At 39.9% G+C, this 24,486-nt stretch overlaps 5 protein-coding genes across 8 annotated transcripts in view; all 5 read left to right on the top strand.

Moving 5' to 3' along the window:
- The window catches only part of LOC114470587 (protocadherin alpha-C2-like), a 171,065-nt gene that overhangs the window by 97,719 nt on the left and 48,860 nt on the right, over nt 1-24,486 (top strand). The window lies entirely within an intron of this gene.
- On the top strand, nt 787-3,231 carry LOC114471493 (protocadherin alpha-3-like). The gene has a single exon (XM_028460333.1). It carries the CDS (start codon nt 817-819, stop codon nt 3,229-3,231), a length of 2,415 nt encoding a protein of 804 aa, XP_028316134.1. The 5' UTR covers nt 787-816.
- Nucleotides 6,054-8,528, top strand: LOC114470593 (protocadherin alpha-3-like). Its single transcript, XM_028458855.1, has one exon. The coding sequence runs from the start codon at nt 6,150-6,152 to the stop codon at nt 8,526-8,528; it is 2,379 nt and encodes a 792-aa protein (XP_028314656.1). The 5' UTR covers nt 6,054-6,149.
- Nucleotides 10,517-19,007, top strand: LOC114471492 (protocadherin alpha-5-like). The gene is made up of 5 exons (XM_028460332.1): nt 10,517-13,018; nt 16,001-16,012; nt 16,770-16,859; nt 17,244-17,418; nt 18,229-19,007. The coding sequence occupies exons 1-5, from the start codon at nt 10,643-10,645 to the stop codon at nt 19,005-19,007; spliced, it is 3,432 nt and encodes a 1,143-aa protein (XP_028316133.1). The 5' UTR covers nt 10,517-10,642.
- Nucleotides 20,349-22,842, top strand: LOC114470591 (protocadherin alpha-3-like). The gene has a single exon (XM_028458853.1). It carries the CDS (start codon nt 20,446-20,448, stop codon nt 22,840-22,842), a length of 2,397 nt encoding a protein of 798 aa, XP_028314654.1. The 5' UTR covers nt 20,349-20,445.

The following is a 24,486-nucleotide window of genomic DNA, read 5'->3' as shown; positions in this document are numbered from 1 at the left end:
ATTGTGTTCAATTTTAAATCAGATTTGACGTTCAAAGAGCTCTCCAGGGTGCTGAAACTGCGTTACCACACCCTATAATCCAATTAATGTTAGTCATCCGACTCTGCAGATGATTGATAAATGGATTCTCGTTCATTTAATAAACTGGGTGTTTGTTTGTTTTTTTTTTTTTGTTTTTTTATAATTTGGATATTTAATATAAGCTTGATATAGATATCCATGAACAGAATTAAAAGCAAATATGAAACAACGTAAATTGGGTGTGCATGCACTGACTGTAATAAAATTCACTGATTGCAACCAATGTCAGACCTAAAAATATATATAAAATTCTGAAGTTAGATCAGATTTTTCAAATGACAATTATGTTTGCTTATTAGTTTGGAAAAAAAATATATTAACTAGGACATTAACTTACCCCCAATATCAATTTCAAAATAAAACCTTCCTAAATATTTTTTTTTAAATAAAAACAAAAAAAGAAAAAGTTGTTCAAGTGTGATAAATGGAATGCCTTTTAATTTGTTACATTTTGTTGTGTTTGCACAAGAAAAAGGGTGGATTTTCTTTTGCTGATGAAAGTGAAATAAGGTTTGTGCTGTGAACACTAGAGGTCGCTCGAGACCGTGAAATATTTATCATGCGCTTTTAATCCAAAACTCCTCCTTTGTTGGAGAGATCGGAGGCGTTTCGAGTCTTTCTTCGGGTGTGTGGGTTTGTCAGGATGGTCCGTGTGTGAGAAGAGCTGGTGGTGACTTCTTATGGTTTGTGGATTTTGTTCAGAAATTCTCCTTCAATTTTTTTCCTGGATTCATTATGAGAATCAGGCGGCGGCTTTTCACACAGGCTGGATGGATGATGCGGTGCGCCATTATTCTTTGTTTATGGAGCCGGTGTGTGGCTCAGATTTCTTACACCGTACCGGAGGAGGTGGACAAAGGCACGGTGGTTGGGGATTTAACCAAGGATTTACAAATCAACTCACATCAACTGCAAGAGCGAGGATTTCAGATCGTGTCAGGATACAGTAAGACATATTTTCAGGCTAATTTAAAAACGGGAGCTTTGCGTGTGAACGAGAGGATTGACCGTGAAGAGCTTTGTCCTAATCTGCCCAAATGTACCTTAAACATTGAAGGACTGCTGAAGAATCCTATTAATATACATCGCATTGAAGTCAACGTCATTGACATTAATGATAATGCTCCGACGTTCTTCGAACAAATCCACGTTTTTAACATATCCGAGTCTTCCTCAGCAGGGGAGAGGTATCCACTCCCGTCAGCTCAGGACGCAGACACAGGCAGCAATTCAGTGAAAACATACACACTCAATCCAAACGAGCATTTCACTGTGGATGTGAGCAGCGGCGGAGATCACGTGTCTGCAGAGTTAGTGCTGAATAAAGCCTTAGATAGAGAAAAGCAATCCATCATTAAACTCACACTAACCGCTGTAGACGGAGGGAAACCTGCAAAGTCGGGCACGATGCAGATAATTGTCAATGTAATAGACTCCAACGACAACGCACCTTCTTTCAGTAAAGCCCTTTATAAAGTGCGCGTCAGAGAAAATGCAGCAGTTGGTACAGCAATATTAACATTAAATGCAACAGATCCAGACGAAGGACTGCATTCAGAAATAAAATATGCCTTAATGGGACGAGGAAACCTGAACTCTGTAGATAAATTTATTATTAGTCCTGAGAATGGTGAAATTATAGTTAAAGAGCCGTTAGATTTTGAGGAAAATAACGCTTATGAATTACGAGTGCAGGCCAGTGACCAAGGAACTCCCCCCCGCAGTGGTTACTCCAAAGTGTTAGTAGAGGTTATTGATGTAAACGATAATGCGCCTGAGATTTCTGTAACATCACTGATGAGTCCAGTAAAGGAAAATGCTGAGATAGGAACAGCTGTAGCGCTGGTCACTGTAACAGACAAAGACGGAGGTAAAAATGGCCAAACGACGTGTAGAATAATAAATTCAGTTCCTTTTAAACTAATGTCAAACTATAAAAATTATTATTCTTTAGTAGTAGACACTCCTTTAGATAGAGAGACTGCGTCACAGTATAATGTAATTATTACTGCTGCAGATGAAGGGAGCCCACCTTTATCTAGCTCTGCTTCAGTCACTGTGCTTATTTCTGATATGAATGATAATGCACCCAGTTTCTCAGATACTATTGTAAATGCTTATGTAAAGGAAAATAGCAAGGTAGGAGAAATTATAGCAAGGACGACAGCACAAGACGCAGATACAGGTGACAATGCAAAACTGACATATTCACTGATGGATAATAACTTTAAAGGAATTCAGATTTCATCTTTTGTGAATATAAACTCAGAGAGTGGAGACATCGTCAGCCTGCAGTCCTTTAACTTTGAGGAGCTGAAGACGTTTCAGTTCAAAGTTCAGGCCACAGACTCTGGTGTTCCTCCGCTCAGCAGCAACGTGACTGTAAATGTGTTTATTCTGGATGAGAATGACAACAGTCCTGCAGTTCTGGCTCCTTATTCTGAGCACGGCTCCGTTAACAGTGAGAGCATCCCATATTCTGCTGAAGCAGGATACTTTGTGGCAAAGATCAGGGCTGTAGACGCAGACTCTGGATACAACGCGCTGCTTTCTTATCACCTGTCTGAGCCCAAAGGAAACAACCTGTTCAGGATCGGAACCAGCAGCGGGGAGATCAGGACTAAGAGGAGGATGAGTGACAACGACCTGAAGAGTCACCCCTTGGTGGTGCTGGTCTCTGATAACGGAGAGCCCTCCCTCTCAGCTACTGTGTCCATTGATGTGGTGGTGGTTGAAAGCTCCGCTGACATCCAGACTCAGTTCAGACATGTTCCCATAAAGGAGGACAGCTTCTCTGACCTCAACCTGTACCTGCTGATCACCATTGTGTCGGTGTCGCTCATCTTCCTGCTGAGCCTCATCAGTTTAATAGCTGTCAAATGCCACAGGACAGACGGCTCTTTCAGCAGGTACAGCGCCCCAATGATCACCACCCACCCGGACGGGAGCTGGTCTTACTCCAAGTCCACTCAGCAGTACGACGTGTGTTTCAGCTCAGACACACTGAAGAGTGACGTAGTGGTTTTCCCCGCCCCGTTTCCACCTGTAGATGCAGAACTGATCAGTATAAACGGAGGAGACACTTTTACCAGCACTCAGACTTTACCCAACAAAGAGAAGGTAGGATCCTTTAATTGCAACTGTGTTTAAAAAAACAAAATGCAGACTTTTTTTTATTATGGATTTTTCAAAAGCTGTAATGTTTTCTGCATGGTTGACATATTTCAATAAGTTTCATCACTTCTTTGTTCAGATGAAGCCTCTCTATGAATCAGAAAAGTGACAAATCTTGGTATGTGGTCGTGCATTGGTAGCATTATCATTGATTGTGATTTAGAGTCTTTTTGGTCTTGTCTTGTTTAAGACAGGATGCAGTATTGTATACTTACATACAGGATAGGCTTTTTTTTTTACATGAGATGTTGAAATATTATTTTTTTCATATACGTTTTACGCAAAGTCGTTGGGGCAAAGTTTGTAACTGCACATCATCTTGTGTTTGAGTTGTTGTTACTGATGTTACACCCACTTAAGGATTTAGCAATACAAAAGAAGCAGTCAAATAGGTAGGGAGATAGAATCTTTATTATTAAAACCAGTTCATAAAGATTAATAAGCCTCACCATACCAGACTCCCAGTTCAACTCTCAATTATGGTAACAGGATTGGGGGGGGATATGGTTTCACAACAATTACACACTGCAATTCAAATATTCCTCTCAAAGAGTTTACACACGTGAATATGCACAACACACTTACACCCTTAAGGCCCCACCTGAATGCCTGACTGAGAGCTTACCGGGTATTGGTGACAAGTGGGGAGCACAAGTTCAAATAAAATGCAAAACAAAAAATGAATAAAGAGAAGAAAAAAATAGGAACTAGCCCGCCCCACGGGCAAAACCCAGCTATTTGCCCCTGACCGGCTCACGTGTCAGGGCGGACTAGAACAAAGGAAACAAAGCCTAACTAAAAAACAAAACAAACAAATTATTCTCAGCAAGAGCAGCGTATGGACATCGATGCTCTGCAAAGAAAACATTAATAACCATAAAAAACATTAAAACATATCAAAGATGAACTACAAACAAACTTTAAAATACCTGGTCCCTTGGTAGTCTACCAACAACCAGCTGTATTCCACTCAAACAGAGAACAAGCAGGGAAGCACATCTGAAATGATAAAGATGTAGATGCCATGTGCTGGACACCAACACAACATACCATACACACACCAAACAGAATTTCCTACCAGCTTTTCCTGCACCTTCTGCATGCTCATGTGGAATAAGGTGTGCACCTGCCCTATTCCACTGTCCTCATACCAATGGCTGAACAACCTGTGTTCTTCCTACAGGTCACCATTTGCAGCAGTCTTGATTAGAGCACCTGCCACATTCCACAACCCAGTAGCTGGAATACCTGTGTTCCTGCTGCAGGTCACTATTTGTAGTGTTCTTAATTAGTGCACCTACCTAACACCTGTCACACTGAGTTTACATAATCTAACAAAAAAAGCTAGGGCGTAGGGCTGTTTCATTTACCACATTTTTAAAGCCATCTTTTCAATGAATGCGTTTTCTTTTAACATTGACTCAAAGATCACTTGGTGCTTCAATCTATCACAAACATGATATATGGTATAAAATGGTTTTATCCAATGTAGATATACTGTAGTATCCTCATAGTAGTATTTGTGTTTTATTAATTCGACCTTAAGTTTTGAAGGTAACATTAAACTTCCTTATTAAGAATAAAGATTTTTAAACCATTAGGGAAAAACACCCATTTTCTATTGATTTTTTTCTAACAGTGTTTTGATTTATTTGACTTCTTAGGGTTGGGCAATATGGACCAAAACTAATATCTCAATATTTTTTCCTCAACATGACAATGTACAAAATAAATCTGGATATTTTCAATTAAAATAACGTCAGACCGGAAAAAACAATTAACTGACTTAAATTTGCTGATGCAAAATGCCACACAGGCACATTTAATAACAAACAGCTGCACAATATGTGACACTTTGGCTTTTTCTCCTCTAAGGGACAGCATGTGTGAGTGAGTTCTGTAGTGTGGCTTGTTGAGCGGAACGTCTGGGTGAGGGCACAGTCAGCAATCCATCTAACTGTGCTTTTCATGTCGTTCTGAAAAGTAGTGAAAACAGCTACTCCTAAAATGAGTATTTTAATGAAAAAATTAGATATAAAATAATGTAATATTCTATATCACCAAAATAAAAAAAACTTGACATATATTGAATCTCGATATATTGCCTAGCTCTACTTCTTTTATTGCATTAAAACTAGAACATTTGAATAAAATATAATAATAATAATAATAATAATAATAATAATAATAATAATAATAATAATAATAATAATAATAATAATACATATTTTATTTTCTTGAAGATAAAGTCAGGGTTTTTTTTTTTTTCTCTTTTACTTTAAGGACAAACTTCACACCGACAAATATTTTGATTCATTTGGTATTGTTGCTTTTTCAGATGCTCAATGGAAAGTTATTTATGTATTTATTTATTTATTCATTTTATGTATTTTACAGATTAATTAGTTGCTGTTTTTTGTCTATAAATTGAGTGAATCAAGTTTGAGTTTAGTCAGAGTTCATTACACTATAGTTGGACAGGGAATAGTGTGTATTGTAATTAGTACAAGCTTGCTCTTTATTTATTTTTATTTTTTTAAATACGGCATTGAAAAAAGCAAAATGGACAATCAGTGTTTTATTTGGGGAAATTCGTGCCTGAATTCGATATCTTATAGCTTATTGTTACACTGACACTACGGACATGATAATAATTCACCACACGGCGACGCTAGAGACCGTGAATAAATGTATTTATTATGGGGGATTTAAAGACACCTCCTTAAATGCAAAAAGGCAACGCGTCATAGACTGCTCCTCCTTAGAGGCGTTGTATTGAATCGAAGAGGACCGCTTCAGATGCTGGATGTATTTGTTCATAACGGATATAGGACTTTGTAAGAGGAATAGTTTGGAATTGTTGGATTTTTTTTTTGTGTGTGACCTTTTCCACGATGGGCTCGGTGGAAAACCTGTGGGTTTCTGTGGCAGCGCTGCTTTGTCTGTGTCAGCGTTCTGCTGCGCAAATATCCTACTCCATCTCTGAGGAGGTACACAAAGGCACCGCGGTGGGGAACATTGCAAAAGACCTGGGTTTGAATCTACATGAGCTGGAAAGCAGGGACCTAAGAATTATTTCCAGCTACAGTAAGCAGTATGTTAACGTGGATTTAAGGACGGGGCTTTTCTTTGTCAATGACAGAATAGACCGAGAGGAGCTTTGTCCGCAGTCTCCTCAGTGCTTCCTCCGCGCACAGGCTGTTTTAAGCAACCCGCTGTCTGTTCACCGCATTGAAATAAGCGTGCTGGATGTAAATGATAATTCGCCTGTATTTATTGAGCAGTCTTATTCTTTAAATATCTCTGAATCCATGTCGCCGGGAGAGCGCTATCCTCTCCCCATAGCGGAGGACGCAGACATAGGCATGAACACGATAAAAGGCTACAAGCTCAGTCAAAACGCGCACTTCTCACTTGACGTGCAGGGTGGAGGAGACCACGGGATGTCAGCGGAGCTCGTGCTCGACAAAGCGTTAGATCGAGAAAAGCAACCTTTTATTAAGCTCATTCTGACCGCTGTTGATGGAGGAAAGCCTGTTCGATCAGGAACACTGCAAATCAGAATTAATCTATTAGATACGAATGATAATGCGCCAGTTTTTAGTAAAACACTTTATAAAACGAGTGTCAGAGAAGATGTTCCAAAAGGAACAGCGGTGATTAAATTAAATGCTACTGATTTAGATGAAGGAATAAACAGTAAAATAGTGTATTCTTTTATGAAGCGAGGCAACGCAGATGTTTCCCATATTTTCTATCTGAATCCAGAAACAGGAGAGATTACTGTACGAGGACAGTTAGATTATGAAGAAACGCCTGCTTATGACGTCAGAGTTCAGGCTATGGATCAGGGTCCTGTACCCCGTAGTGCACATGCTAAACTACTGATTGAAATAATTGATGTGAACGACAATAAGCCAGACATATCAGTGACGTCACTAATGACGCCTGTTAAAGAAGACGCAGAGGTGGGAACTATTGTTGCTTTAGTGACAGTTTCTGATAAAGATGGAGGGAATAATGGTGTAACTCACTGTAAAGTGGTTGGATCTGTTCCCTTTAAATTAAAATCTAATTATAAAAATGATTATTCATTAGTGGTGGATGGACCTTTGGATAGAGAGAATATTTCTCTTTATAATGTCACCATTACAGCCACAGATGAAGGGAATCCCCCTCTGTCCAGTATGAGAGTCATTACTGTACAGGTTTCAGATGTTAACGATAACGCACCTCAGTTTATGGAGCCTGTGTTAAATGTTTATGTCAAAGAAAACAGTCCAACTGGCTCAGTGATTTGTACAATAAGTGCAATTGACCCTGATTTAGATTATAATGCAAAGCTGACTTACAATTTATTAGACAGTTCAACCAAAAATATTCCCATTACATCAGTTTTAAATATAAACTCAGAGAGTGGAGACATCGTCAGCCTGCAGTCCTTTAACTTTGAGGAGCTGAAGACGTTTCAGTTCAAAGTTCAGGCCTCAGACTCTGGTGTTCCTCCGCTCAGCAGCAACGTGACTGTAAATGTGTTTATTCTGGATGAGAATGACAACAGTCCTGCAGTTCTGGCTCCTTATTCTGAGCACGGCTCCGTTAACAGTGAGAGCATCCCATATTCTGCTGAAGCAGGATACTTTGTGGCAAAGATCAGGGCTGTAGACGCAGACTCTGGATACAACGCGCTGCTTTCTTATCACCTGTCTGAGCCCAAAGGAAACAACCTGTTCAGGATCGGAACCAGCAGCGGGGAGATCAGGACTAAGAGGAGGATGAGTGACAACGACCTGAAGAGTCACCCCTTGGTGGTGCTGGTCTCTGATAACGGAGAGCCCTCCCTCTCAGCTACTGTGTCCATTGATGTGGTGGTGGTTGAAAGCTCCGCTGACATCCAGACTCAGTTCAGACATGTTCCCATAAAGGAGGACAGCTTCTCTGACCTCAACCTGTACCTGCTGATCGCCATTGTGTCGGTGTCGCTCATCTTCCTGCTGAGCCTCATCAGTTTAATAGCTGTCAAATGCCACAGGACAGACGGCTCTTTCAGCAGGTACAGCGCCCCAATGATCACCACCCACCCGGACGGGAGCTGGTCTTACTCCAAGTCCACTCAGCAGTACGACGTGTGTTTCAGCTCAGACACACTGAAGAGTGACGTAGTGGTTTTCCCCGCCCCGTTTCCACCTGTAGATGCAGAACTGATCAGTATAAACGGAGGAGACACTTTTACCAGCACTCAGACTTTACCCAACAAAGAGAAGGTAAGATGATTTTAACATGGTTGTATTATACGTAATGAAAAATAACACATTTTTGTGTTTTTTGTTACGTTTCCAAAAACGGCTCTGATTTGTTGTCTAATGATGGTATATTGCTCTTTTGTAAACTAACATGGAGAAAATAAGAAACTTAAAAACACAATAAAATACACAAATTATACACATCTATTTTTATTTTATATTTTTCAAAGGAATTTTAAGACTTTTAATGGTCAAACAAATCTAGAACTCTGGTGCAGAGAATGACCTTAGTTTTGTGTCCACATGCTTTTCTTTCCAACGTTGCATGTACTACTTGAGCATTTGTGTGTTTTTCCTGGAACTCTTATTTCTCTTAGAATATGTATAATAGGTTGGATTTCAGTTGATGAATTCAAGTTGAAAGAAAAGGCCCTGCCTAGTAATCCAGAAAGAAAAATATATGGATTAAAAGCAGATGTGATGTAGTAAGTAGGACGAAGTAAACACTACACATTGGCATTGATACTTACATTTTTCCATGAATCAAGTTCCATTAATTTGTCATTTCTATTAATGTAGTAAGGTCTTAAACAAAAATATAGATGATTATGTATTTAATCGTGTAGGTGGTAAAAGTTTTGCATTTAATTACATTGTTTTTTTAAGGTATGTATCTCATCTTTGTGTGCATAGTTTACAGTTTTGCTCTCCTATTGAGATTCAAGGATTCATTAGGGTTTTTTTTTTTTTTGAAAGAGTACAATATTTACTATAGTATTTGATTATGCTGCTTCAATAGATGTTTCCAAACCGTATTTAATTTCACTTTAACTACAGGTGCTTCTATAAGTTGTTATTTTTTTCATGCATTAATTTTCTATTTATGTCATTCATCTTGACTGAGTGCGTACATGTTTTTATATAACAGGCAGGGATGGACTGGCCATCTGGTATACGGGGAACCGACTCAGTGCGGCACGTTGACCTAAAGTGGTTTTTGTTTGTTTGTATTTTGACGAGCGAGTGGAGGCAGACATGGTAACAGGTGGCCAAAAATGGTCCAAAAGTGGCAAAACGTGGCAAGAAAAGAGTGAAAAGTGACTGAAACGGGACAAAAGCAGTCAAAAATGACCAAAAAATAGCCAAATAAAGAGGAACTAGGTGGTATGTAATGGCAAAGGGTCGCTTTAATGAGCATAATGTGGCAAACAATTGTCAAAAAGGGGAAAAATGTGGAGAAAAAAGGAAACATGTGGTATTTACTGGGTAAAAGTGATCTTTTTTGTATAAAAATTGGCCAAAAAAAAATCAAGAAAGGACAAAAATTGGATAAAAGTGTCAAAATCAATGTACAAATAAATAAATACATTTAAAATAGGAAAAAAAAGGGCATTTATTTGCAAAAGAAAGCTAAAATCTGAAAAAAGTGTCAGAACTTTTTGAAAAGGGCCAAAAATGGAACAAAGGAATTTGCAAAATCCACCTTTTAAGGTTTTCTGGGGAAATTATTATTAAAATTAAGACACAAAAAGCCACATGTTGAGCATTACTGACTTACAACTTCTACATGTCACTGATAAAATAGGGGGATGGCCTGGACAGAAAATGCCAGGGATTTTTTTTTCTGTCCTAGTCCACCACTGATAATAGATATATTGATATGGAATACAAAACTGTATAGAAGAGCATTGTCTGCAGTTCTTCTCTCTCCATGGTGCTGAAAAAAGCAAAGTTGTGTTCATGTGCTGTGACAGTCGGCTCTGAAATCACAGAAAATGTGAACCCAAGCTTTTTGGGTTTTTTTTTTTTTTCTTTCACAGAGAACTAGTGTGATATTTCATGAGATAATTTCATCGGCAAAACACAGTGGATAATATGCCGTAGTGACTTGTAGTTCTTTAAAATGTCCAGTAGGAGACAGTCTAGACCGTAACATTCTGTGCAGGTCTCTGAAGCACCGGATCCTCCCACGTTAAAAGGATCACATTTAGCTCTGTGCTTTGTTAGAAGGACTCTGTTGGACATGGGGTGGATATCACACATGTATTGTGTTAGATTCTGTCGATTTTAAAGAGTTTTCCTCGCATTTTGTGACGGACCATTTCATTTACGGATTGTATGCTTTATCTCTGTTGTGCGGAATTATGCATGTACCGAGAAGGACGACTTTGATTTGGATTTATTTGATGTTTTTCGTCTTGGAGTGTAAATGGGGAGCCGTCACTGGGCAGCTTTCCTATTCTGTGTCCGAGGAGGTAAACCTGGGGACTTCTGTGGGAAATATCGCCAAGGATCTGAATCTAAGTGTGCAGGATTTGGGAGTGCGTTTGTTTCAGATCGTTGCTGGATCAAAGAAAAGGTATTTCGATGTAAATCTGAAATCGGGCTTTCTTTATGTCAGCGAGAGGATCGACAGAGAGGAGCTCTGCGCCAAAGCTGCTAAATGTACAATAAACGTGGAGGCTGTGATTAATAATCCCCTTAAACTGTACCGTATAGAAGTGAATATTCTTGACATAAATGATAACGCTCCGTCATTTAGTGCTAAATCACAAACTATCGACATAGCAGAGAGCGTATTCCCAGGAGCGACGTTCCCGGTGCTGTCGGCCTACGACGCGGATGTGGGGGATAATGACATCCACACGTATAAACTGAATCAGAATGAATATTTTACTTTAGCTGTGCAAAAAGGCAAAAAGGTGTCAGCTGTGTTGGTACTTCAGAAAACACTGGATCGTGAAAAGCAGGCTTTGATTAAACTCACACTGACTGCTCAGGACGGAGGGACCCCACCGAAGTCTAGCACATCAGAAATTAAAATTCACGTGTTGGATATAAATGATAATATACCTATTTTTACCAAGACATTGTATAAAACCAGCCTCACAGAAAACGCAGCCTTTGGCACAACCGTTGTGACGGTGTCAGCAGCAGACGCGGATGAGGGACTAAACAAAGACATAATCTATTCATTAAATTCAAAAGATCAAGACCATGCGTTGGAAATATTTGATATTGATTCAGATACTGGATTAATAACAGTTAAAGGAAAAGTGGATTTTGAAACACATTCTGCTTTTGAAATACGAGTTGAGGCTACAGACAAAGGCCAGCCTCCCTTAACAGCTCAATGCAAGGTGCTGGTGGAGGTGATGGACCTCAATGACAATGCGCCTGAGATCACAGTGACGTCACTGCTCAATACCGTCAATGAAGACGCTGAGATAGGCACTGCTGTGGCTCTTGTGTCCGTCCTTGACAAGGACGGCGGTAAAAACGGTGAAGTCAAGTGTGAGATATTGAAATTATCTCCCTTCAAATTAGAAACAAACTACAAAAATTATTATTCCCTTGTTATTGGTGAACCACTAGACAGAGAGCTTATCTCTCAGTACAACATCACCATCAAAGCAACAGATGAAGGTAAACCTTCTCTATCAAACATTAGCATTATTGTCATCCATGTATCTGATGTCAATGATAACGCACCTTTGTTTTCAGAGGCCATAATAAACATGTATCTGAAGGAAAACAGTCAAAGTGGGACCATTTTAAAATCTGTCTCTGCTACTGATGCTGACACTGGTGAAAATAGCAGAATAAGCTATTCTTTAGTTAGTGGGAAAAGCCCAGTCCCGTTATCTACCATGATAAACATAAACTCAGAGAGTGGAGACATCATCAGCCTGCAGTCCTTTAACTTTGAGGAGCTGAAGACGTTTCAGTTCAAAGTTCAGGCCACAGACTCTGGTGTTCCTCCGCTCAGCAGCAACGTGACTGTAAATGTGTTTATTCTGGATGAGAATGACAACAGTCCTGCAGTTCTGGCTCCTTATTCTGAGCACGGCTCCGTTAACAGTGAGAGCATCCCATATTCTGCTGAAGCAGGATACTTTGTGGCAAAGATCAGGGCTGTAGACGCAGACTCTGGATACAACGCGCTGCTTTCTTATCACCTGTCTGAGCCCAAAGGAAACAACCTGTTCAGGATCGGAACCAGCAGCGGGGAGATCAGGACTAAGAGGAGGATGAGTGACAACGACCTGAAGAGTCACCCCTTGGTGGTGCTGGTCTCTGATAACGGAGAGCCCTCCCTCTCAGCTACTGTGTCCATTGATGTGGTGGTGGTTGAAAGCTCCGCTGACATCCAGACTCAGTTCAGACACGTTCCCATAAAGGAGGACAGCTTCTCTGACCTCAACCTGTACCTGCTGATCGCCATTGTGTCGGTGTCGCTCATCTTCCTGCTGAGCCTCATCAGTTTAATAGCTGTCAAATGCCACAGGACAGACGGCTCTTTCAGCAGGTACAGCGCCCCAATGATCACCACCCACCCGGACGGGAGCTGGTCTTACTCCAAGTCCACTCAGCAGTACGACGTGTGTTTCAGCTCAGACACACTGAAGAGTGACGTAGTGGTTTTCCCCGCCCCGTTTCCACCTGTAGATGCAGAACTGATCAGTATAAACGGAGGAGACACTTTTACCAGCACTCAGACTTTACCCAACAAAGAGAAGGTGAGTTTGACCTTCCACTGAATGTACAGTAATACTGTATATGGCTGTTGAATTGTGCATTTGGTGTCTCTCGTGATGTTTCTGATCCGGGATTTGACTTTTTTTCAGTTGCTCAGTTTTTGTATGCAGTTATATGCAAAAAAACCAAAAATGTGCTGTATTTATTACAGGCCGTAAGCTAATGCATGAAATATAGACATTTCTTTATTTTTTTAATTCAAAATTAAATGTAATAAGTTTTGAAACTTTTATGTAGGTTTTGTAGATGAAGATTTGATATGGTGTTTCCTCATAATCGTCATAAATGTTACTCAATTCTGGGGTCGGAAAAGTCTATTTTGATAGAAGAGGTTGTCAGGGCAGTTTGAAATATGAATGCTTTCTCAACTAATATTTGTTTTAAATGTATTTAAATTATTTTACAAAATATTAAATTTCAATCCAATCCTTTGCAGTTTTTTTTTATTTTATTTTATTGAACAAGCACATGATACAAAAGTGCTGTAGTGATGTAGTTTTTTCATAGTCACTCAGACAAACTGAGGCTTCCTGTGAGAGAGCTGTGTGACCCCTCCCTCACTGTACAGGTTCATGCACTCCACCTCACCTACATTTATATATAAATAATTTGGTAATTTCATACTTTGATGTAATTAATTTATTGTTGGAAATAAGTTTATTAATGGGTTTTATTTTGATCCTTGACTTTTCTTTCTTTGAGACCATTGGCATTTGCATACAAGTGCGGGCCAGGTGCAAAATATCTGCCCAATCAGACAGAACCAAGTGTGGCCCAGACGGAGGGGAGTTTTAGGGGTAGAAAGTTTAAATTTAAAGGGTACAGTATACAATAAATAATACATATTTGGACTAATGATAAAGAAACAAATATCTATTTTTGTTAAATAATGTTGAATTTGTAACTCTATATTGTGATTGTTGAAATGGGCTAAATGTGGAACTCACCCACTCATGGACTAAAGGGTTATTTCTGAGTGGTTTGTCTATTTAGGGGCTGTAAATGTGAGTCTAAGTTGATTTTTTTTTTCTTGTTGCTTGTGTAGGGGACACACTCTTTATTCTCTGTGGTGTAAAAAATAAATGTCTAGTGCTATGACATCAGCTGGCTTTATCAGTTATTTTTATTTACTTCTCCATGTAAGAGAACCATTTAAATCTTACACCTCAAGTCAAAAAGTCCAAAATCCAGTATTTAAGGGGGTCATTTTTCCCAGTTGTCCCAATTTTGTTGACCAGATACTGTGAAATAATAGTAGAAGCTCTAACTGAAATCCACAATTAGCAACCAGACCAAAGCGTCCAGACGGAGTGCAGTGGATGCTGTATCTTCTGTGGAGTGGTTTGGCTGGAGTGCGTCAACTGAAGCTGGAAGAAGGGATTTTATGTGATTTTTAACCAGCCTTTCAAAGCTCTTCATTATTAAGTGGTCATTTAGAGTGGAGACAGTGGGGTTTTATGACAACTGGATTTGGCCCCCAGGCCTCGAGTTGCTGTCATGGCTCCCTCTGACCACACTCTTACCAGCTTTGTTGTGGATCTGCTGGAAGCAAGAAAAAGTCTATATGCTGAAGGTAGAATGACAGAAATGGGGTTTGATGATTCTAAGTTTGGGCAGGGGCTGCTCTGAGCTAGTCCACATTGAAGTATGCAAGGGTCCTGTTGGGACCTCTGGTTACCAACTCCACTTATTGATGGAAATGAGGGAGAACCTTAGTTTGGCTGGCCTGGATGTAATCTCCAGCAACGATCATTAGACCCTGACATTGTTTGTTTTCCAAACTACTGATGTGATGATAAAGAATGTATGAAGCTACTTTGATGTTCTGCTTCAGCAATGATGAATATGACTAAGAATTTCCTTGGAAGATAGAAGGACCTTCACTTAACTGATTAAAACTCAATATTCAGTGATCAGTGGGTAAATGACCTTTGTGTGTTTGTGCTCAATTTGTTGTTTGTGTAAACACAAGCCTCTATCTCGTGATTTGTGCTGAGAGTGCTGCTACGATCGGCCCGGTGTGTTGTCACTGCTAAGTCTGTCACTGCATCATTTAGCCTGGTCTTCCAGAACATTGAAGCACAACAGTCCCTCGCCTCCCGTTTTGTTGTGATGCTGAGCCTGATGTAGTCCAGATTATTTTCCAGTGAGTGTGTATAATCAATAGTAGCTATCCCGTACACTAGCTCCGCCACGACTCCCTCACTTCTGCTTCTATATACACCGCCACCTTTGTCGCAAAATGAAGTCGCCTATCGTTCCTCAAAGGGTTGGTGATGAGCGGTGCTCAGCCAATGTGTGCAGCGCTCCAAAGCTTCTTCTAGTCTGCAGTTTTTCCTTTTCACAAAGTCCATGTTGAGTGGTCCTTGTAGTTGAAATAAAATCAGTTGTCGTAAGATTTCCTTCCATGACAAATAAAATGTTTTTGTTGTGTGGCCATCCAGGGCGCCGCCATTTATTACATCAACCGTAAAAAACAACAATAAAAACAACTAACCAACCTTAAACATCTCTAATATATATGATATATTAAAGACAAATAAATTGGACTATTTTTAAGTAATAGGCTATATAATTCTATACAGTTGAACAGTTTCACTGTAACGGTTCCAGAAAAGGGGATTATAATCCAGATGTTGTTTCAAGATGCAGTCCATGTTACTGAGTAAGTGCTTCCTTTCATTTGAGACGTGCGGCTTTTCCTCTTTCTTTTTCTGGTGAATGGCAAGTCATGCATCTTACAGTTTGCGTTGGATAAATAAGAAAATATGAATACAAATGAGTATGTACTTTAATTGCATAAAAAACGAAGTTAGCTGTAGGCCTATATGATAAAGGAACTGCCTATAGTGGGAATGAAATAATCAATAAATTCAGTGATCTATCTATTTCATTTTTTTTCCCCATTTATTTATTTAGCACACGTTAAAAAACAACATTAAAAACGCAAATAGGGAACGAAGCCCAAAGCGCTTGTACAAGGGCTCCACCTCTTTCAATCAGCACAAACAATTTCGAATAAAGGGTAACAAACGCGTGAAATCATTAGACAAAATGCACAATTTAACTTTGATATATGAGGGGAAAATAGCATATAAATAAAGTACACAAAAATCAATGTCAAAAGACAAATAAAAATATTGAACTAAAGATTAATTGAAAATTGAAAAAGAAATACTAACTTAAAACATACATATGCATACAGACATACACATTCAAATACAAACATTCAGATTACACGTGGAGTGTAATTGAGTAAAGTGAGAGAGGGCATAAAGTAATTAGGTGTAGTGTATGTATAAATGGATTAGATTTTTTTGACTACCCTAAAGTGAGTTGGTTATCTATCTATCTATCTATCTATCTATCTATCTATCTATCTATCTATCTATCTATCTCCTGTTCAATTAGTCTCTAAATATACAAAATGTTCGCTAGATGTCGGCCGAGACCACGTTATATCTGCACTAACATCATTATGGAAATCCCTCCTCTGCCTCTGACCAAACCTACCTCGCCATTGTGGAATAACGCTTTGTGGAAACAGCTCGTAGACGAGGCGTGTCGCACGGAGGATGGATTGATTGTCAATACTGCTCAATTTGTTGATATTTTCATGTTTTTAAGACAAGGAAACTATAGGACACGTATTTTCCTCGAACCGTGATGGCATCCTGGATACAATGGAATAATACAGGAATACTGTTTGTCACCCTTCTTTGTCTCTGCGAGTGGACCGTGGCTCAGATCTCCTATTCTATATCAGAGGAGGCGGACAAAGGCACTGTGGTCGGAAACATCGCCAAGGATTTAAACCTCAGTGTACAGCAGCTCCAGACAGCGGGGATACAAATTACATCTGTGGATAAAAAACGTTATATAGACATTAATTATGAATCTGGAGTTTTATTTGTCAACAATAGGATAGATCGGGAGGAGCTTTGTCCCAATACGGTAAAGTGCTCTTTAAATATAGAAGCAGTGTTGACTAATCCACGCAGCCTGCATCGAATAGAGGTTGTTATTAATGATATTAATGACAATGCGCCCTCGTTTCTTGAGGAAATATTTACGGTAGATGCGTCCGAGTCTTTTTATGTGGGAGAAAGGTATCCACTGCCCATAGCGCAGGACGCAGATGTCGGAACCAACTCGGTTAAGACTTATAAAATGAGCCCAAATGATCATTTTGCGTTGGATGTTCAGAGCAGCGGTGAACGCGTGTCTGCAGAGCTGGTGCTGACCAAGGCGTTAGATAGAGAAAAGCAGGCTGTCATAGAGCTCACACTGTCCGCCATAGACGGAGGAAAGCCTTCCAAAACGGGAAGTTTACAGGTCGTAGTGAACGTTCTGGATGTAAACGACAATTCCCCCGTTTTCAGTAAATCCTTATATAAAGTTCAAGTGGTTGAAAATGCAGAAATTGGCACCGCTTTGTTATCACTGACTGCTTCTGACTTAGACCATGGCGTCAATGGACAGGTTGTGTACTCGTTTACTGAGAGGGGGCGTTTGGGTCCGGGTGATACATTTTCGCTCAACGAAAACACAGGAGAAATTGCAGTGAAAGGAAATATTGATTATGAAGAAAATCAGGCTTTTGAAATCCGTGTGCAAGCACGTGATAAGGGCGCCCCTCCCCGCAGTGCACACAGCAAGGTGCTAGTGGAGGTCATTGATGTGAATGACAATGCACCGGAGATATCAGTGTCATCACTCATGAGCCCAGTGAGAGAGGACGCAGAGGTCGGCACTGCGGTTGCCATGGTAACCATCACTGATAAAGATGGGGGCAAAAATGGCCTGACAAACTGTAAGATAACAGGCGCAGTGCCCTTTAAATTAAAATCCAACTATAAGAATTATTACTCCTTATTAGTTGATGGTCCTCTTGATAGAGAAAGTGTTTCTGTTTATGACATAACTATTTTAGCTGTGGATGAAGGGACACCGTCATTATCGAGCACAAGTGTAGTTAGTTTTCACGTCTCTGATGTTAATGATAATCCTCCTCATTTTAGTGAACCATCCATCAATGTATATGTTAAAGAAAATAGCCCGATTGGAACCACTATATATAAACTGACCACGGTAGACTCCGATTTAAATGAAAATGCTAAACCAATGTATCATATGATTAATAACTTCCAAATGAGTGAGAAAATACCAACAATGCTAACTGTTGATTCAGAAAGTGGAGACATCATCAGCCTGCAGTCCTTTAACTTTGAGGAGATGAAGACGTTTCAGTTCAAAGTTCAGGCCACAGACTCTGGTGTTCCTCCGCTCAGCAGCAACGTGACTGTAAATGTGTTTATTCTGGATGAGAATGACAACAGTCCTGCAGTTCTGGCTCCTTATTCTGAGCACGGCTCCGTTAACAGTGAGAGCATCCCATATTCTGCTGAAGCAGGATACTTTGTGGCAAAGATCAGGGCTGTAGACGCAGACTCTGGATACAACGCGCTGCTTTCTTATCACCTGTCTGAGCCCAAAGGAAACAACCTGTTCAGGATCGGAACCAGCAGCGGGGAGATCAGGACTAAGAGGAGGATGAGTGACAACGACCTGAAGAGTCACCCCTTGGTGGTGCTGGTCTCTGATAACGGAGAGCCCTCCCTCTCAGCTACTGTGTCCATTGATGTGGTGGTGGTTGAAAGCTCCGCTGACATCCAGACTCAGTTCAGACATGTTCCCATAAAGGAGGACAGCTTCTCTGACCTCAACCTGTACCTGCTGATCGCCATTGTGTCGGTGTCGCTCATCTTCCTGCTGAGCCTCATCAGTTTAATAGCTGTCAAATGCCACAGGACAGACGGCTCTTTCAGCAGGTACAGCGCCCCAATGATCACCACCCACCCGGACGGGAGCTGGTCTTACTCCAAGTCCACTCAGCAGTACGACGTGTGTTTCAGCTCAGACACACTGAAGAGTGACGTAGTGGTTTTCCCCGCCCGTTTCCACCTGTAGATGCAGAACTGATCAGTATAAACGGAGGAGACACTTTTACCAGCACTCAGACTTTGCCCAACAAAGAGAAGGTAGGATATTTATAACTTTGTGTTTCTAAAAACAAATTGCAGACTTTTTTTAAAATTGATTTTCCAAAAGCTGTCATGTTATTTGCATGGTTGACACGTTTCAATAAGTTTCATCACCTCACTGTTCAGATGAAGCCTCTCTCTGAATAGGAAAAAGTGACAAATGACTGTGCATTGGTAGCATTACAATCCCACACTTCATTGATCATGGGTTAGAGTCTTATTGGTGGCCCAACCTCTTTTTTAAGACAGGATGCAGTAGCTTAAATACAGGGCAGGCATTCATTTATATTAGATGTTGGAACATTATTTTTTTTCATATATGTTTTACACAAAGTAGTTCAGGAAAAGTGCAGACTACTGCTAATCATCTTGTGTTTTAGTTGTTGTCGCTGAGTTTGCATATATTGTAACAGAGCAAAACTGTTTCCCCGCTGTTATAGGGTCCATAGAAAAACATGCTTGATTATTATTATTTGTATAATGCACACATTTTGCAAGGAGGGTATCTGGTCCTCTTTGACCGTTGGAATTATTTGCATTTATGATTCATAAATATTGTGTTCAATTTTAAATCAGATTTGACGTTTAAAGAGCTCTCCATGGTGCTGAAACTGCGTTACCACACCCTATAATCCAATTAATGTTAGTCATCCGACTCTGCAGATGATTGATAAATGGATTCTCGTTCATTTAATAAACTGGGTGTTTGTTTGTTTGTTTGTTTGTTTTTTTCATAATTTGGATGTTTAATGTAAGCTTGATATAGATATCCATGAACAGAATTAAAAGCAAATATGAAACGACATAAATTGGGTGTGCATGCACTGACTGTAATAAAATTCACTGATTGCAACCAATGTCAGACCTAAAAATATATATAAAATTATGCAGTTCGATCAGATTTTTTAAATGACAATTCTGTTTGTTTATTAGTTTGGGGGAAAACAATTAATAAACGAGGACATTAACTTACCCCCAATATCAATTTCAAAATAAAACCTTCCTAAATCTTTTTTTTTAAATAATAAAAAAAAAAGTTGTTAAGGTGTGATAAATGGAATGCCTTTTAATTTGTTACATTTTGGTGTGTTTGCACAAGAAAAAGGGTGGATTTTCTTTTGCTGATGAAAGTGAAATAAGGTTTGTGCTGTGAACACTAGAGGTCGCTCGAGACCGTGAAATAATTATAATGCGCTTTTAATCCAAAACTCCTCCTTTGTTGGAGAGATCGGAGGCGTTTCGAGTCTTTCTTCGGGTGTGTGGGTTTGTCAGGATGGTCCGTGTGTGAGAAGAGCTGGTGGTGACTTCTTTTGGTTTGTGGATTTTGTTCAGAAATTCTCCTTCCATTTTTTTCTGGATTCATTATGAGAATCAGGCGGCGGCTTTTCACACAGGCTGGATGGATGATGCGGTGCGCCATTATTCTTTGTTTATGGAGCCGGTGTGTGGCTCAGATTTCTTACACCGTACCGGAGGAGGTGGACAAAGGCACGGTGGTTGGGGATTTAACCAAGGATTTACAAATCAACTCACATCAACTGCAAGAGCGAGGATTTCAGATCGTGTCAGGATACAGTAAGACATATTTTCAGGCTAATTTAAAAACGGGAGCTTTGCGTGTGAACGAGAGGATTGACCGTGAAGAGCTTTGTCCTAATCTGCCCAAATGTACCTTAAACATTGAAGGACTGCTGAAAAATCCTATTAATATACATCGCATTGAAGTCAACGTCATTGACATTAATGATAATGCTCCGACGTTCTTCGAACAAATCCACGTTTTTAACATATCCGAGTCTTCCTCAGCAGGGGAGAGGTATCCACTCCCGTCAGCTCAGGACGCAGACACAGGCAGCAATTCAGTGAAAACATACACACTCAATCCAAACGAGCATTTCACTGTGGATGTGAGCAGCGGCGGAGATCACGTGTCTGCAGAGTTAGTGCTAAATAAAGCCTTAGATAGAGAAAAGCAATCCATCATTAAACTAACACTCACCGCTGTAGACGGAGGGAAACCTGCAAAGTCGGGCACGATGCAGATCATTGTCAATGTAATAGACTCCAACGACAACGCACCTTCTTTCAGTAAAGCCCTTTATAAAGTGCGCGTCAGAGAAAATGCAGCAGTTGGTACAGCAATATTAACATTAAATGCAACAGATCCAGACGAAGGACTGCATTCAGAAATAAAATATGCCTTAATGGGACGAAGAAACCTGAACTCTGTAGATAAATTTATTATTAGTCCTGAGAATGGTGAAATTATAGTTAAAGAGTCGTTAGATTTTGAGGAAAATAACGCTTATGAATTACGAGTGCAGGCCAGTGACCAAGGAACTCCCCCCCGCAGTGGTTACTCCAAAGTGTTACTAGAGGTTCTTGATGTAAACGATAATGCGCCTGAGATTTCTGTAACATCACTGATGAGTCCAGTAAAGGAAAATGCTGAGATAGGAACAGCTGTAGCGCTGGTCACTGTAACAGACAAAGACGGAGGTAAAAATGGCCAAACGACGTGTAGAATAATAAATTCAGTTCCTTTTAAACTAATGTCAAACTATAAAAATTATTATTCTTTAGTAGTAGACACTCCTTTAGATAGAGAGACTGCGTCACAGTATAATGTAATTATTACTGCTGCAGATGAAGGGAGCCCACCTTTATCTAGCTCTGCTTCAGTCACTGTGCTTATTTCTGATATGAATGATAATGCACCCAGTTTCTCAGATACTATTGTAAATGCTTATGTAAAGGAAAATAGCAAGGTAGGAGAAATTATAGCAAGGACGACAGCACAAGACGCAGATACAGGTGACAATGCAAAACTGACATACTCACTGATGGATAATAACTTTAAAGGTATTCAGATTTCATCTTTTGTGAATATAAACTCAGAGAGTGGAGACATCGTCAGCCTGCAGTCCTTTAACTTTGAGGAGCTGAAGACGTTTCAGTTCAAAGTTCAGGCCACAGACTCTGGTGTTCCTCCGCTCAGCAGCAACGTGACTGTAAATGTGTTTATTCTGGATGAGAATGACAACAGTCCTGCAGTTCTGGCTCCTTATTCTGAGCACGGCTCCGTTAACAGTGAGAACATCCCATATTCTGCTGAAGCAGGATACTTTGTGGCAAAGATCAGGGCTGTAGACGCAGACTCTGGATACAACGCGCTGCTTTCTTATCACCTGTCTGAGCCCAAAGGAAACAACCTGTTCAGGATCGGAACCAGCAGCGGGGAGATCAGGACTAAGAGGAGGATGAGTGACAACGACCTGAAGAGTCACCCCTTGGTGGTGCTGGTCTCTGATAACGGAGAGCCCTCCCTCTCAGCTACTGTGTCCATTGATGTGGTGGTGGTTGAAAGCTCCGCTGACATCCAGACTCAGTTCAGAAATGTTCCCATAAAGGAGGACAGCTTCTCTGACCTCAACCTGTACCTGCTGATCGCCATTGTGTCGGTGTCGCTCATCTTCCTGCTGAGCCTCATCAGTTTAATAGCTGTCAAATGCCACAGGACAGACGGCTCTTTCAGCAGGTACAGCGCCCCAATGATCACCACCCACCCGGACGGGAGCTGGTCTTACTCCAAGTCCACTCAGCAGTACGACGTGTGTTTCAGCTCAGACACACTGAAGAGTGACGTAGTGGTTTTCCCCGCCCCGTTTCCACCTGTAGATGCAGAACTGATCAGTATAAACGGAGGAGACACTTTTACCAGCACTCAGACTTTACCCAACAAAGAGAAGGTACGTCATTGACATGATTACATTAGCTTGCTCTCCATGATTCCATATAGAAGATAGTTGTGAAATGATTCCATACGTAGAAATAGTGGTGAATTTTTAACCTTTAGAGTTTTTCTCAGTGTTTAGAATGATGTTGTGAATGTTTTATAGTTCTTTCATAATTTTTGGGCGGTTTTAGGAGTTTATGACATATCAAAATAATGTGGGTAATGTTACGGGTTTTTCAACCTAATAACTTACCGTTAGAATTATTTACATGGGGTTTTGATACTTGGTAATCGCTTTATACGTATGTGTGTTAAGAAAATTAAAGGTTGCCTGTAGTGAATTTGAACTGCAAGCTAAATAAAAAGATAATTTATAGAGGTTTAGAACTTTCTTTCAAAGTCTCTGTAGCAGCAAAGAGGAGAACTAACTTGCTCATCTGGGAGACAATGTCAATTTGTTTCGCTCAACTCAGATGTTTGTAATAACATTATCATGTTATATTATGTGTTCTGATGCTTTTTTTTTTTTTTAAAAAAAATCTTGTTTATTGTAGTCATCTAAAAGGCTTTAATATCCTCCCAGACTCATTTCTCTGTAAGTCCACTCTCTCTTCATTTATTGGTAATACATCAAATATATTTCATGTTTTATACGTGTACAACTACTCTTACCATTTTTGCAGAGACAACTGTAATTGCTTTAGCTATTATCATATACCTATTTGAGACTTTGTCCTCATCTTTGGATTAAAATATTATCAATGTACCTCTAATTTGTTATATATCTATCTTTTGGTCAGTTTATTTAACTGTAATTTATTTACGTTTTAGTTTTATAATCCGCGAGCATGTGCTGTCCGTGGTGCTGAACACCTAATCGTAAAACATGTGTATCATCTCGTGCATACTATCTCAAACAAGTCACTGGTTTTAATATGTACTTATACTGAGCTCCAGACATGACATGGTGCAGAAAAATAAAAAATTGTGGTTACGATAATACTCATTTAATGCAAATTAATACCGTTCTCGGTGTTGAGCGTGACTTGTTGCTGTAGCAACAGCAGATGCAGTCAAAGAGGAGCAGGTGCTGATCTGCTCTCGTCAATACCGTGTTGTTTTTGTTTATGTTGTACATCCATTAAAACTGTTAATATGTGAGTGTGTGTAGCTCTGTGTGTACACACGCGTCATATGCGCAACTCACTTTTCGGTGCAAAGTTATCTCACCTTAGCTGTTGGAAATAGTAATTTACGTGTTTTTGCACATTTACTTAAGTATTGTTTTTTTTGTATTTTATCATTTACAATCTGTACTATAATTTGATGAAACATAAAACATGTGTACAATATAGCTCATTAAAATAAATAAATAAATTGCTTCAACGGGGTGACAGGATGCAACCCTCCACGGCAGTGTCTGTGTCCCTTTAGGTAGTTTAAGTGTTAGGTGCTTGTGTGAGGGTTGGTTGTGACTGTGCTCGGGTCTAGTTCATATGTGTGCATGTCATCTGTCTGTCTCTGTGCATGTCTGTCAGTGCCTGTGTGCATGTGTCCCTACTGTGAGAAACATCCAGAGAGGTTGGAGAGGTCGTATGAGTGAGCGGTAGATCTGAGAGTGATTGTGTGTGTTGTATGAATGTTTGAGTTCATCAGCGTTAGAAGAGAA

The sequence above is a fragment of the Gouania willdenowi genome, chromosome 10 (assembly GCF_900634775.1).
Source record: "Gouania willdenowi chromosome 10, fGouWil2.1, whole genome shotgun sequence".
Classification (NCBI taxonomy): Eukaryota; Metazoa; Chordata; class Actinopteri; order Blenniiformes; family Gobiesocidae; genus Gouania; species Gouania willdenowi.
The sequence above is the reverse complement of the archived record's forward strand: the minus strand, read 5'-3'. Positions and strand labels throughout refer to the sequence as shown.